Genomic DNA, 15,322 nt, shown 5'->3' with positions numbered 1-15,322 from the left:
AGTAAATTTTTACTATGCGATAGACCACGATAAGCTAGTATATGTGTCTATCTATGTCAAGATAGACAAAGATAGTAGAGTTTATCGGTGATATTTTACTATTATTTATAAATATTTTCAAGAATGATGTATTTTCAAATAATTTCTTTATAATTTTATCTGATATTTTAATTTTAAAAAACTATTATTTATTAATTAAGAGTGTGAGGGTTGCACTATTAATGGGCCGACAGAAGAGTCACTGTCGATTATTTTAATCATCCAGTTGTCAAGTTCATCGTCTTCATCCGTCATCCAACTGACCTCATCTTTTCCATTTTTTTTTCATAATTTCTCTTCTTTCCTTTCTCCAAAGATTCAGTTAAACAGTGAAAAGGGTTCAGTAATCTGAAAGTGGAAAAGAAGAAAATGATATGTTGTTTTCAATTCCTTTTCTTCTCCACAAATCATTTCATTTCAATCCTCAAAATGAAAATGAATATTTGCAGATCTGCCTTGCAACTTTATCTGATTTCCAGAAGGTTTTCACATTGAATTCGGATTATGCTTCTGGTCCTACTTCGAAATTTAGACTTGCAAGTCAAATAATGTCGCTTGAGTAAGTCAATAATTTAATGGAAGTTTGATTTTCTTTAGTTTAATTGGTTTATTTGTTGTCATATTTCATTTTTTCGCGTTTTCTCTTCCATCTTTGGCCGTACGTTTTTGTCTATTGTGCCCAATTTTTATCGTTTTGTTCTAACTTTTGCAGTGTAGATGAAACTTGGAACAAGTTAGAATAGTTTGCTCGATTTCGTTTGAGAGTACGGTTTGGGGATTTAAACCTTGTCCGAAGGCTAATGGCTGTGAGTGTTCCAAAATCTCTTTCTTCTTCGTTTCTTATTTTCTGATTATTACCATTTATTTTTCTTCTCTTGAATGTTTCTGAAACAATGGAGTAGTATACTGAATTTCTTGGTTATCTTATTTGTTATGAGTTGTGAAGTGTTGGGATCTATGATTTGTTGGTTACATTCTTGGGTTGCCCTTGTTTTTTATATTTTGCACATATGTATGATGATTTGGAGGTTTGAAGATGGGGAAATTTTGGAATCTCTGGAGGCTTTGTTGCTACTTTGCTGTTTTGCTTCTTCCTTCCCTCCCCCCCCCCCCCCCCCCCCCCCCCCGAGTTCAGACGCCTTGTGTGTTAGGGGATTCGAACCTCTCACTTGTTGGGTTGGGTTGTGTATACGTTTGAACCAGTTGGGCTTGACTCAATATTTTGCTTGTTTTGATATCTCTTTTCTTGGTTCTGGTTGTTTATGGAGGTTGTAATGCAGAATCATGTTGAATTGGTGTCAAGTTCAGAGATTAGGAATTAGTTTTGATTGTGTTGGAGTCACAGAACTGACTTGACTTTCTCTACCGTATCTTAATTAATGGGTTGAACCTTTAGGTCAATTTTAATTCTCTCTTTCCATGACTGGGTCTCTTGAACATATTATGGTTTGTTGAATTTTTTCTTAAAAATTAATTACTTCCATCTTTGTAAGACTTTGTCAAAGATTCAGTCACTGTTTCTCATGTCATAAATAAGGTATCCAATGCCCATGTTAATTGCCTTAAATTCATGTGGGATATCTTATTCATATGCAATTCGTGGGCAATACCACAGCACTATTAACAATTATGGTACTTTTTTTTACCATGAATTCGATACTATTTCTCTGATTGATTGATATCTGGATATGTCTTTTGACTGCAAAAAAACTATTTATCCCTTATTTTTCACCATGAGCAGGCTCGTCTTTCATATGAGATTTGGAACTGGTTTACAATTACAAAATTTTCTTTTTCATTTTTCAGATTTGTATGCTTCAATGACAAGACAATACATGCTGATTGGGACAACTAATGTACTTGTTATTTATGTACTAAAGATGTATCGTAATGTTCAACATGTATGATTAATTTATCTAGGAGTAATATCACACATATTCTTTATAAAAAAATTTTAAAAAATAATAATGTGTCCCCAACGTGTTTGTGTCCTACATTTTTAGTAATTGGTGTCATATCGTGTCGCATGTCTGTGTCCTTGCTTTCTAGCTGATTGCATACCTTCATTTTCCTTTACATAGACGGTTTTTTAACCTCTTCATAGATTTTTTACTGTAGCACTTTGACAATAAGGAAACTCCTAAGAAAGTTTTAAGATGATGCAGGAATCTGCATTAATCGGATAGAATATTGTAGAACTGCCAGTGTTTTGGTCACGTCATCATCATACCTCTAGAAGGAGGGTTATATATGTGTTGCATATGATTTTATGACATCCCTCTACTAATCATATAATTTTGCGCAAGAACACAATCCAGTTCAGAACAAAAAATTTAGTTTCTTTGCTTATGGTTGGTCCACTGAAAATAGATTAGTAAATCATTTTCTTCTCATATTGCAGCGGAGTTCACAAGTACCAAAATTTGGTAAGTGGGATGATGGGGAAGATGTCCCGTATACGACCTATTTTGACAATGCAACGAAGGCTAAATTTGAGAGGATGAATCCGAATGATCCTTCTCTTCACCGAGAGGAGATTTCAGACACAGTAAGGTCAAACTATGAGCAACACAAAATCAAAGAAGGTGGTGTTGTGAGGAGGCAAACCGAGTCTCCATTACACCATGATGCTCTGGAAATGCCTGGTTGGGATTATAATGGTATAAAATCAGCAAAGAGTCGGGGTCAACAAGCATCTAGGCCAAAGCATGCACAAGAAGATTTGAGCTTGGAAGATGGTAACATGAAGAAACATCTTGATTCCCCTCTGAACCATCAATCGACAGGTCAGGTTAGCTTTAACTCGCCTCTTCATCAACGTCAAGGTAACAACAATGGGACCAGTAATTCATCGAAAAGGACTATGAGAAATGGTGCAGGTTCTGACTGCAGCATAGAAAATTCACCTCTCCATCCACGACAGCATCCAAGGACCGAAGCAAAAACTGTTATACCATCTTCACCATTACGGGAAAGAAGGGGTTCAAGTTCGCCTAAAGGAGGTAGTCATGATGGTTTAGCTCCCTTGACTCCCGGAAGATCACGTCAACGATCTGTTCCTCGGGGCAACGAAACCGTAGCTTCTTTTTCTCATTTCCTTTCCATCACATGTTTAGTTTCACAAGTAGAGTGTCATGAAAAGATTTTGGACATAATTATGTTCAGAGTGGCTTAGTTTCCAGTTTTGTTCTTTAAATATCATACCAGGGTCTTTTTTGAAACAAAAGTTGACTAGAATTCGTTGCAACCAACTGGTTTATGAACATTGATGACATGATTTTGAATGACATTATCCCTTATGTTTTGATGTTGCAGCCTGATCGTGGTGCCACTGTCCCGAAATTTGGTGACTGGGATGAGAGTGATCCATCATCATCTGAGAACTACACTAATATTTTCACCAGAGTGCGCGAGGAGAGACAAACTGAGGATGGAAGTTTGCCGGCTGGGACCAATGTTTCTCGTAGTCGTAATAGTTCTGGTGCTGAAAATTCTAAGGTACGCCATGTTTAAATTACCACTAAATCTAAAAGCTCAAGAGACAACAAACCAGCCCCTTATCCTTAATTATCATTTTATTTAAATGTGGTCAAAATATGTCCATTGTTGTTAAATCACCCAATCTAAACACTTTTTTTGAGTTAGTGGTGATTAACATAACAAACAGATTTCCAATGAATTTTGTTCTTTTTTAATCACAAGTAAAATGGTTGGATTTTGCAAGATTTCATAGAATTTAAAGATTAATTACTTATTTTAACATTGCTATATTTTTAATTTTCTACTAAATTTATCCATTAGAATACCATTCCTCATGCTTTGAATTTTGTTCCGTGTTAGTCTTGTACTTTCAATTTTTTAATTTCTAGTCCATATACTTCCAATAAATCTTAAATTTAGGCTCCTCTACTAGTTTATTATTGATTTTTTTGAAAAACTTGTTATTTATTAGCATTTAAACTATAACTTTTAAAAATATATTAATATTGTATTTCCTAGTATGAAATATTGTTATTGTTATTGTTGTCATTATTATTAAAAAATAACAAACAATATTAATTTCAGTAAAAAGTAAAAGCCTATATTATCAGTAAACTTTTTACTTTCTTTCTTTCAGGTACCATTTGAAACACAAAAATTTTAAATGCATCCCTTTCAAACGTTTCTTGTTCTAAGCAAGTTTTTGAATAGGTGACTTAAACATAATCTGGCCACCTTAAGACGTGACTAGAGATGAGGGGTTGGTTTGTTGGGTGTGGTTATTTTGAAAATTGATCCCAAATTTAGCTATTTTCATGCAATATTTTTAGGTGGAAAGAAGTTTTGACATTTTTTTAAGTGGTCAAAATATGTCCATTGCTGTTAAACCACCCAATCTAAAAACTTGCTTTTGAGTTATTTAGTGTGTAATAGATTTCAAATCTTGTTTTCACAAAGGAAAAAAACTTGGAAATATCCTAACTAAAACGGTCGGATTTTGTTGGATTTCATAGGATTTTAAGGTTAATTACTTATTTAACGTTGTTATATTTTAATTTTCTACTTCTTACAACACAAATTTTAAATACATCCCCCTCAAATGTTTATTGTTTCAAGCAAGTTTTTTAATTTGGTGATTTAGACGTATTTTGACCACCTTAAGATGTGATTAGAGATGAGTAGTTGGTTTGTTGGGTGTGGTTATTTTGAGAATTGAGCCCAAATTTAGCCATTTTCATGCAATAGTTTTTAGGTGGAAAGAAGTTTGACATTTTTTTTCCTCCTTTTTTTCTTCTTTTTCTCTGTGTTTTCTATGGGGTTGGTAAAAGAGTTTGATTTATTCTTCTTCTTCTCTCACAGAGATGTTGCTGTTTTCCATGGGGAAAATGACTGCTAGGCATAGCATGAAATGGTAATGGTGGGAAGTAGTTGTTTAATGGAAATCTTGAGTGCTGGCAGGTATATATTGGCCAACAGCTTGGTGGTAAGGCTTTGTTTTTGGGTATATGCTCTATGATTGCCATGTTCTTTCTCTTTTTTACTCTACAAGATTGAAAACAGTTATTATTGTTAACGCATATATTATTTCAAATATTATCCAACCAAGTGATTATCTTTGGTCGAAGCAAGGATTAAAAATTGCAGAGTACTGATATCAATAGATATTTTTGTAAGTCAGAAAATTATAAATTTTGTTTAAATTAATAATTAAGTTGTTTTTACTCTTAAACTAGGTTATAAATATTGTTATTAGTATCTTTATTATTTTTTTAACAAGGATATAAAGAATATTAGATAATATTTGGGAAATTTTTACAAATAGAAAAAAATGTTAAACTATTTACAGAAATAGTAAAAAAAAAAAATGATTGATACTAGTGAACTTTTATCAACGTCTATCACATAGTATTAATGATAGATTTTTATCATTTTTTTATCACTAATAGGCATTTGATAAATTTTTATCAATCTCTATAAAAGAAAATTAAATTTTGCTATTTTGTGTAAATAGTTTTTCTTATTTTCTAATTTTGAAAGTCTTCCTAATATTTAATATTTATGTTGAATCTTTAGATTTATGGATATATGGATAGGTAGATCAACATATCAACAGATGTTTTCATCATTGGGTCGAAGAATGGTAGGGCCCTCTAACATCCTTGAACCAATAACCATCTTTAGATATGTTGATATATATTTTTTTCTTTTTTCTTTTTAAATTCTAAATAGATATATTAATAAAATACTAATATCAGCGAATTTTTTTATAAGTAAAAAGTTTTTATAAAAATCAAATAGTTCAATAATTGAGTAATTTGCATCCCTAAATATCAATTTAGGGGATCTTAATCCTTTGCTTTGGAGAGAACAAATCTACTTGGTTCTCTAAATTTGAGTATTTTAATATTGAAAATATTTCAGATGTAAATCGTTTATTTATTTTGGTTAAAATTGTATTTTCACCCTTTTAATATTTTTCTAGATAGATTTTGTTAAATTACTAATTTAATCGTATAATATTTGAACCCATCTTGTGTGTAGAATATCCTTCCAAATCAAGTTATAGATTTTATTATTAGTATTTAGTGATATTTTTAATGTTGTGTATCTTTAGAGATATTGATTAATTTCAGACTTCAATTTACATATGTAGCAACATTATCGATGAATATTTTAATCTTTGCATATGATATGCTAATTTATTTTTGTGCCAATGCCAACTCTTCAAAATTTCTTCAAGAATTAATGTAAGCTCTGTACAAAAATAATTAATTTCATTCGGAAGTAGTTTCACTTGACCCTCTAACCTTAAATTAACGAGAATTAAGAACCCAACCCTATGTGATTAGATATGTATGTTGATGCCAACTTGATTTGTGAAGGCAACTCAGATTTATGCCAAACTCAATACAAAATACTCCTAAATTTTGTATAAAAAATATTATTAAATTTTTAAAATTTTTAAAGATACATCCAAAACTGTAATTGTTTTATTTAAAAAATACCTTTAAATTTATAAAAATATCCTTACTGTCAATATATCAACACAATTCGTCCATACTCATTTGAAATAAGCAGAGAAAAGAGAAAACAGAAAAATGATAAGTCACATAGATTGAAATAGGGGAAGGGAAAGGTATTAATGATTTCTGCTCATATATAAGTAATTTTTTTAAAACTTTTTATTTAAGTTTAAGTGTATTTTTGACGCAATGATGAGAATAGTGTTTTCGAAAGTTCGTAAATATTGTTTACACAAAATACAAAGTTGAAAAGAATTTTGTATGATCTAATCAATTTTCAATAATAAAAAAATCGATAAAATTGAAGAAATCAATAGGACTTGTTTGGCTGGTCAATCAAGTTTGACTCTAATGGCCAGCCAATTCAGCTTGAATCGATCTTTGTAGATTTCCAGTCTCCTAGTACTCCCACAAGCAACGTCATATTTGAATCTTTGATAGATGTTTTCTTGAAAAATAATTTCCATACATTTTTAGTATTAAGCCAAGACCTGCGTAGGCTGCTGAAAGTTCATTTTATTTTAAGAATTTTATAAGAAAAACATATTCCTTGAAAATACTGCTTCTGCTACAGAATGTCATTTCATTTGTAAAAGTACGGTCAAGATCAAAACCGGAAATCAAATGACAGATTTACAATGAAACCGGAAATAAAACTACAGATTTACAATGATATCGACAATGATGATTTAGTACACAGCAAAGTGGCAGAATAGTACAAAAATACATACTTACATAAAGAAAATAGAGGAGTGGCTGTTTTTCATGTCAAGCAGCAAAATGGATATTTGATGTCGAGCTACACCGAGCCTCGACGGCGAGGGTCTTCACAATGCTATGGCATGGATCGGCTCCAAATGCAGAATTTGAAACTTCAACTGTGCAACTATTTTTCCCTAAGCAAGCCTGAAATGGAAAGATAAAACTCAATTCCCAGTGGCCTGAATCAAAATAATTACTTTTACATTCCCACCATAAATGGAAAAAAAAAATGGCTAAATTTAAATTTTAAAATTAAAATACTTTTTTTTTTTCAAAAAATAAAAAACCCATTCATTTAAAAAATATCTCTATCCTTTCAAACGTTGTAGTGGTCTTAACCTTTCAAAAATGTTTCAATACTATAGGAATATGTTTAGAATTACTGATTGATTCAAAAGTTTAAGTTGATGAATGAAGGTAAATTTAATATTTGAATTTCTATTCCAAAAGTAGTTTTGAAACATTTATGAAAAGTCAAGAGTAACACTGCAACTTCCGAAAGAATGAGGGTAATTTTAAAACAAAGGCAAAGAAAAAGTTAAAGAGGTAACTTTTGTAATTTAGCCTTGAAAAATTCACCTTATATGACCAATATTCTATTGAAATATCAAACAAGGACGACTGACCTGTGAAACAACAGACAAAGAATTGTTTGTGTGACAGCGACCTCTCGAGAACTTCTTGCAACTTCCTTGAGGAGTTCCATAGCTAGCAAAATCGACCGAGGAAATTACATGGCCATCATCACAATGCAAGAACATTTCCGGGTTTGTACGATTTGAGAGAATTTCTCCATCAGATATATAATCAGTAGACAGTTTCCTAAGAGGTGGATAGTGAGACTCTGAGACCTGAGCACAGATGACTCCAGTTGAATACAACTTGATTACAATCTCACGCGGATTCCCTCCCGTTTCCTCGAAGAGAACTAATAAATTGCTCGATTCCTTTAACCACAATCGTGGAATATGATACCTGAAAGATACTTCTACTTGCAACGTTAACAACCAGTATGGCATCCATTCTGATTTATTATGTCATCATTGAAACATAATTTGGATTCTTTCACCTACATATAGGTTTGGACATACCAGCTTTGTGTTGGCCTGCCGCAATTTGTTGTGCACTTTCCTGAATTATAAGCACCACGATAGTCGCATTTTTTAGCACAGCCATCTTTCGGGGCAACCACAGTCCAGTATCTACCTATATGATGACCATTGACCCAAGCCTGCCCCTTCCCCATGCTTCCTAGATTAATAGAGACTGGGTCGGTTCCATCAGGCAAACTGAAGTACGCCTGCACCAGAGCCAAAAGGAGTGAACTTCTAAATTTGAAGAGATTCTGTAAGAACTCAAGGACACAGTTTTTTTCAGCAGAAACAAGACTTTTCATTGAAATAATGAATGAGTCCAATGCTCAAAGTACATAAGAGGAAACAATAATAAAAATCTTCTAACTTGCTAAATAGAGTGCAAGAATCATAATACAAGACAGAGACTAAAGCTCTGAAGAAGTAAAAACAATTTAGTTGAACAGAAATCTCAAGGTGAATAATAATCAAAGTGCTTAGCTATAGAAGCACTTGATAAGACTTTGATTCGAGCAATCCTAGGGCAATATGAATAAGTGTCTTGTTTCGGGAGAAACGCTTAATACTCTCCTTCCAATCTGAAGTCTAAAAATCGCAAGTGACACAAATTGACTCCAAAACTTAGAGATACTCATCCACTAACTTTGCGAATTCAAATCGAATTGTCCATACGAGGGCCAAATAAGGGGAACAAGACCAAGAATGCTCATCATTATGCTACACCATGTAGAAAAATGTTCTTTCTTTTTTTTAAACACCCCCTAAACCAATTGAATAAATTCAATTCTCTGGCCGCTTATCTCACAACTTTCAACCCATTTTTTGGTAATGATGTGGTCTCCCCCAATGCACCATGGTTTCAACCATTAAGGAGAAAAAGATGTGATTTTCCGGCCAAAGGAAACGTTTTTCTCTGTAAATAGTAACCTCATAAACGAATATCACCCAACAAATGTGAGAAACCTCCTGATTTACCAAGCTTCCAAGGAGATCCTACAAATTGCATTGGAGTTCCAATTGAATTAATGAATTGTAGATCAATACTAATTCTAGAAGTTGGTTTTGTAAGAAATGTCTCAATGCTATCAATTTGGATGCTTCAATGAGGCCCTAGCAACCGAAGAAACGGTCTTTATTTACAAGACACCTCACTAGGAGATGCTATTTCCTGTTCTGGAAAACCACATGCTGCCACTAAAGATGAAAATTTAGAAGGGATTTTGGAGGGAGATATTTGTAAATCATTTACAAGAGGTTGATGATTTTGTAAGAAAAGTGCATGCTTCCCCCAATTGACCAGGTGTGAATTCCTCTTCAGATAGTGCTTCTTCTTGGTTAGAATCTTCGCTACTCAAGCTGACATCTGATTCATCATCTGAATCCTAAGTGAGATACTTCTTGTAACCTTGAGTGAAGGTTCCCTGAACAAAAGAAATATTTGAACCGAGGATTGTAAAATTGATTTGGACGATAAACTCAAGGACACAGTTGTACAACCTATAGAACAAATCCTATTCAAGTAAGGTTGTAATTCGAAGAGATTGTGTTGTTTGATTAATTTAACTTCCTTGGATCACTGGGAACTTAGAATAAAGAATCCAACAAAAATAGGTGACGAGGCCCCGGATTTTCATAAGTGTCAATTAAGAAAGTCGTCTATTACATCAATCTGACCATATTCTTTTTGAAACAAGAAACAAACTTTATATTGAGACTAATGCTCAAAGATATAAATCCAGAGAGAGAAAAAAGAAAAAAAGGACATAGAAACAAAAAGAACAAATCTTAAACAAGAGAGCATACCAATTGAGGCAAATGACTTGCATCAATCTGACCATATAGATACACAAGAAATGGAAAACATGCAAAACAAAGCTTCCTTGGTAAGAATTGTCTAGCAAAATCCCTACCCTATAGCATCGGACCAAATACGGACACTGGATACAGTAAAAATCCAAAATAAAGAGTTCTCCAACAGAATCATAAAGTGAAAATCCATGGTTAGTATTAAGGGGAAAAAAGGGGTCATGACAGCACAAAAAATTATATTACTAGAAAAAAAGATGCAAAAATCCCATTTCAGATCTCCAACCTGAATAAAATGACAGCAGTCAAATAATCAATAAACAATAATTTGATAATGCCACGTGGATATATCTACCTTGTACCAGGTGAATGTTGATGGAATGGCATCAACTGACAATTCGGTCCAATCGGCCTTCTCATTTTCTTCTAACGAATAGAAATTCAAGAATTCACCCTTGAGCCCAACCTAGTGCCAAAATGAAAATTTTATTTTATATGTTAACTATTTTCTATACGTAATGAGAGAAATTTCAATACAGATATAAACTATTAGTCAGGGTCAGGGAAAAGCTAAATGAAAACTATAACTGAAATTTAATATTAACCAACTAAATAGAGGTCCTGCTTGGTAATTAAAAGATAATATTATTACCTGATAAGTCCATAAAGACTCTGAGAGATCGATATCTCCATTTTTGAATCCAGTGAGCTTTATACGACCTCTGATACCAGCCCCATCTTTCTCAATGAAGGCACCAGAATTCTATGGTATAATTTAGAGAGAGAAAAAAATCAGATGATATATAAGATCGATGACCATACCACCAGCAAGTAAATAAGTAGTTTGAAGGGAAATATGCGTTCATAAGAATGAAGAACTAACCGTATATAGTCAGACTAAAGCAAAAAAATCTAAATTTGAACCTAGAAAGGCATTCGTGAACCTATTTCTGGATCTCTATTTTACAGAAACAGTATTATTTCTAGTCTAGTGCCATTATCCCTACATCTCCAGCTATCGGGTTGCACTTTTACTCAATTTGGGAAGCTATTTCCATTGATGAATGGTTATACAATGGTGGTCCACTCAAAAATGGAATAATGAAACCGAAAAGAATTAATGATATTTTGAAGAATCCAGTGTCCTTTTTTACTATGGCCAATCCTTGGAGATCTTTTATATAGGAAACATGGACACAAGCAACACAGAGGCAATCAATAGTGCAGACTACAAAATCGTTGCAGAAAATTCATGAAAATTTGGGTCAGTACTAAGAATGGCATCTTGAATACCCTTCTCTCAAATTTGTCGCCAAGGCCTCTTACATTCCATCCCAATTAAGGATCTTCATGGCCCATCAAAATGCACTACGAAATTCAGCAAACAAACATTTCTTTTATGGTTAACCGACGAGCTTCGATCTCAATCTCTTCAATTTTCAAATCCTCTTAGATCCTTCGGATGTTAGATCACCATGTTTCTTCTTTAGAATAGGCCACACGAATCCTAATAATCACAGGGAACGGTTGCATCCAACTTAAAGAGACACTGGAGAACGACACAGTGTGGTTGAAGTGAATTGATAATGCATTTAAATCCTGACGTTTCGATAAAATGGCATTAAAGATTCTCATCTAAGTCATCATAAACCATTGCTTCATATTGCTCTCAACAAAAAAAAGATGTAGGTGTAATTGATACCTGTAAACCAACTGTCTCAGATAGCAACAGCAAATCATTGTATCCTTCAAGAAACTGAACAGGCTGGACAACCTTCACCCACTGACCAATTGCACTGCCTTTTCTTCCATATGACAGTAAAAATGGAATAGAGTTGGAGAATTTATTAGTTTATATAAATGTGACACAAAAATGCAGATATCCATATTACTGCCAGCAAATGGCAATATAATCTAAATCTTTTTTGTATAATTTTTGTATAGGCTCTCATAAATTTACCATACATTATATATGTTAAAAGATAGAAAATAGAGAACACTAGGTTTACGTGGAAAACCCTAGAACAAGGAGAAAAAACCATGATAGAGTCTATTTTATTATTTTAACACACAATGAAAATTACAACAGAAGTCATATTTATAGACTCTAGCAAACCCGAAAATAAAAAAGGAAATAAACCTAGGATAAAGTAAAATAATAAAATACCCTTGGGGCTATAAACTATCAGCAAAACTTCTTATTTCCAACACTCCCCCTCAAGTTGGGGCATAGATGTCAATCAGACCCAACTTGCTAACATATGAGTCAAAACTTTACTTGAGTAACCCTCTTGTGAGAACATCAGCAACTTGTTGACTAGATGGAATATACGGAATATAGATACTGCCATTGTCTAGTTTCTCTTCTATAAAGTGTATGGCAATCTCCACATGTTTCATTCTATCAATGTTGTACAAGATTATTGGCTATGCTTATAGCCACTTTATTATCACAATAGAGCTTCATAGGTAGAACACTATCTTGGTGTAGATCAGACAAAACTTCCTTCAACCAGATTTCTTCACAGATTCCCAAACTCATAGCTCTATATTAAGTTTCAACACTGCTTCTAGCAATAACACTTTGCTTCTTACTTCTCCAAGTAACTAGGTTACCCCACACAAAAGTACATTATCCAGAGGTAGACTTTCTGTCAATTACCGATCCTGCCCAATCAGAGTCGGTATAAGTCTCATGCATTTCTTGTCAGTTTTTCTGAACATCAGACCTTTACCTGGTGAACTTTTCAAATATCTCAGAATTCAATTCACAACTTCCATATCTTCTTCGTAGGGTGCCTGCATAACTGACTAACAACACTGACAGCATAGGAAATATCTGGTCTAGTGTGAGATAAGTAAATAAGTTTTCCCACTAGACGCTCATATCTCTCTTTATCAACAGGAACTTTGTCAACAAAATCTCCTAGTTTTGCATTGAATTCAATAGGTGTGTCAATAGGTCTACTCCAGTCATACCTGTTTTTTTTAACAGGTCAAGAGTGTATTTCCGTTATGAGACAGAGATCTCTTCCCTTGATCTTACTACCTCCAATCCGAGGAAATACTTTAGATTCCCTAGATTGATCTCAAACTCATCAACCATTTTCTTTTTCAGCCTGGTGATCTCAACAGCATCATCTCCTGACAGGACAATATCATCAACATACACAATTAGAACAACAATTTTCCCAGATATTGACCTTTCTGTGAACAACATGTGATTAAAGTGTCCCTGAGTGAAACCTTGGGACTTAACAAAGGTAGTAAATCTGTCAAATCACGCTATCAGGGACTATTTCAAACCATACAAAGACTTCTTGAGTTTACAAACCTGATGATCAAACTGAGCTTCAAAACCTGGGAGGCCATATACACCTCTTCTAATTCACCATTCAGAAATACATTTTTCACATCAAGTTGATGGAGAGGCTAGACTTTATTAACTGCAATAGAAAGAAGGACCCAGACCGTGTTTAACCGCTACAGGGGAGAAAGTCTCAGAATAATCTATCCCATAAATATGAGTAAACCCTTTTACTACAAGTTTGGTCTTGTACCTGTCTAGAGTTCCATCTGATTTATACTTCAGAGTGAACACCTACTTGCACCCAACTATTTTATGCCCTTTAGGAAAAGCAACAAAGTCCCATGTATTATTCTTTTCAAGCGCTCTCATTTCTTCCATGACGAGTCTTCCACTCAGGAATTTCCACAGCCATATGTATGTTTTTCGATATTGTTACTGTATCAAGGCTGGCAGTGAACACTCTGAACCCAGAAGACAGATTACTGTAAGACATAAAGCTATACATGGGGTACTTGGTGCAGGATCTGGTGCCCTTTCTCAATATCATAATCCTCTGGTTTGTCTGATTCCTCATTTGTAATGGGATTTTGATTACATTTTCCAACCCTGATGAAGAATCTCACCCTCTTGTGTTTCTGTCGAAGTCTCATTATTGCTTGCAACCCTATTATTCTCTGGAACTAACATATCATTCTTGTCATTCTCAGCCAAATCAACAATATCATCCTCAACACACAAGTTAGTATTAGCAGGGCCAGTAGTACCTTGAGCTTCTGTTGGTTCAGATTCATGGACCAGAGCCGGCGGAGCAGTAGAGGACACCATTTCCTTTATGAGATTCTTCCTGTAAGAGGTTATCCAAGGGACTTGTTTAGTGGATAGAACGGTGTCATGGGCACTCAGGATGGGTTCAAGGAGTTCAGGAAGGTCAGTAAGGACTGAAGATGTGGACCCGTTAGTCTCTTCACTAGTACTCTCCCCCTGAAGATGACTAACGGGAAAGAAAAGTTTATCCTCAAGGAACGTTACATCCATGGAGATGAAGTATTTTCGGGAAGAAGAGTGGAAGCATTTATAACCTCGTTGATGACGGGGATACCCAACGAAGACACATTTCTGAGCACGAGGGGTAAACTTAGTTTGGTTAGCGCCACGACTAGAGACAAAGGTAGTGCACCCAAAAACTCGAAGAGGAACATCAGGAATAAGTCGTGTGGTAGGGTATGACTCCTTGAGGCATTCAAGAGGAATTTGGAGATGGAGGACACGGGAAGACATTCGATTAACAAGATAAGCTGCAGTCAGAAATGCATCCCCTTTAAGTAAGATGGAAGTGAAGTAGACAGCATGAGAGACCGTGCAACCTCAAGAAGGTGACGATTTTTCCTTTCAGCCACCCCATTATGTTGAGGTGTATAGGCATACGAGGTGGTGGACAATGCCTTTAGAAGACAAAAAATCACGAAGAGTATTATCAAGGAACTCACGACCATTATCACTACGAAGAATAACAATTTTGGTGTTGAACTGAGTCTCAACAGTAGTGTAAAATTATTGCAATACCGATGAAACCTTAGATTTATCAGTGAGGAGAAAAACCCATGTAAAACAGGTATGACCATCAATAAAGGATACAAACCACCATTTCCCCGAAGAGGTGGTAATACTCGAGGGACCCTAAACATCACTATGGATAAGGATGAAGGGCTGAAAAGGTTTGTAAGGTTGAGATGGAAAGGTGACCCTATGCTATTTTGTACGAATGTACACATCATAAGATAGAGAAGAGACATCAACTTTATTGAATA

General features: G+C 34.3%; 2 protein-coding genes across 10 annotated transcripts in view; one reads left to right on the top strand and one right to left on the bottom strand.

The window, feature by feature from the left end:
• Positions 1–306: 306 nt before the first annotated feature.
• LOC120068271 (RPM1-interacting protein 4-like) lies at positions 307–5,191 on the top strand. 4 transcript variants are annotated; one of them, XM_039020003.1, is made up of 5 exons: positions 307–598; positions 752–845; positions 2,441–3,115; positions 3,355–3,537; positions 4,879–5,191. In XM_039020003.1, exons 2-5 carry the CDS (start codon positions 840–842, stop codon positions 4,906–4,908), a joined length of 894 nt encoding a protein of 297 aa, XP_038875931.1. In that variant the 5' UTR covers positions 307–598; positions 752–839; the 3' UTR covers positions 4,909–5,191. The 4 variants fall into 4 exon arrangements, with proteins under 4 accessions (XP_038875931.1, XP_038875938.1, XP_038875927.1 ...); XM_039019999.1 differs by lacking the exons at positions 307–598; positions 752–845 and adding an exon at positions 1,248–1,895 and having other exon boundaries at positions 2,441–2,825; positions 2,919–3,115; XM_039019992.1 differs by lacking the exons at positions 307–598; positions 752–845 and adding an exon at positions 1,255–1,895.
• A 1,884-nt stretch (positions 5,192–7,075) lies between these two features.
• LOC120066981 (beta-galactosidase 9) overlaps positions 7,076–15,322 on the bottom strand; it is a 39,552-nt gene continuing 31,305 nt past the window's right edge. For 5 of the 6 annotated variants that reach the window (XM_039018321.1, XM_039018347.1, XM_039018338.1 and 2 more), the window contains 6 exons: positions 11,907–12,004; positions 10,857–10,967; positions 10,560–10,670; positions 8,396–8,604; positions 7,931–8,279; positions 7,076–7,448 (listed from right to left, as the gene is read on the bottom strand). In XM_039018321.1, coding sequence (XP_038874249.1) covers positions 7,311–7,448; positions 7,931–8,279; positions 8,396–8,604; positions 10,560–10,670; positions 10,857–10,967; positions 11,907–12,004 — 1,016 coding nt within the window. In that variant the 3' untranslated portion in view covers positions 7,076–7,310. Of the gene's footprint in view, positions 7,449–7,930; positions 8,280–8,395; positions 8,605–8,787; positions 9,820–10,559; positions 10,671–10,856; positions 10,968–11,906; positions 12,005–15,322 lie in introns of those variants that run through there. The other variant, XM_039018354.1, reaches the window with a different exon arrangement.

Source organism: Benincasa hispida, chromosome 1 (assembly GCF_009727055.1).
Source record: "Benincasa hispida cultivar B227 chromosome 1, ASM972705v1, whole genome shotgun sequence".
In the NCBI taxonomy this organism is placed as follows: Eukaryota; Viridiplantae; Streptophyta; class Magnoliopsida; order Cucurbitales; family Cucurbitaceae; genus Benincasa; species Benincasa hispida.
Note: the sequence above shows the minus strand (reverse complement) of the source record. Positions and strands in the feature narration are given on the sequence as shown.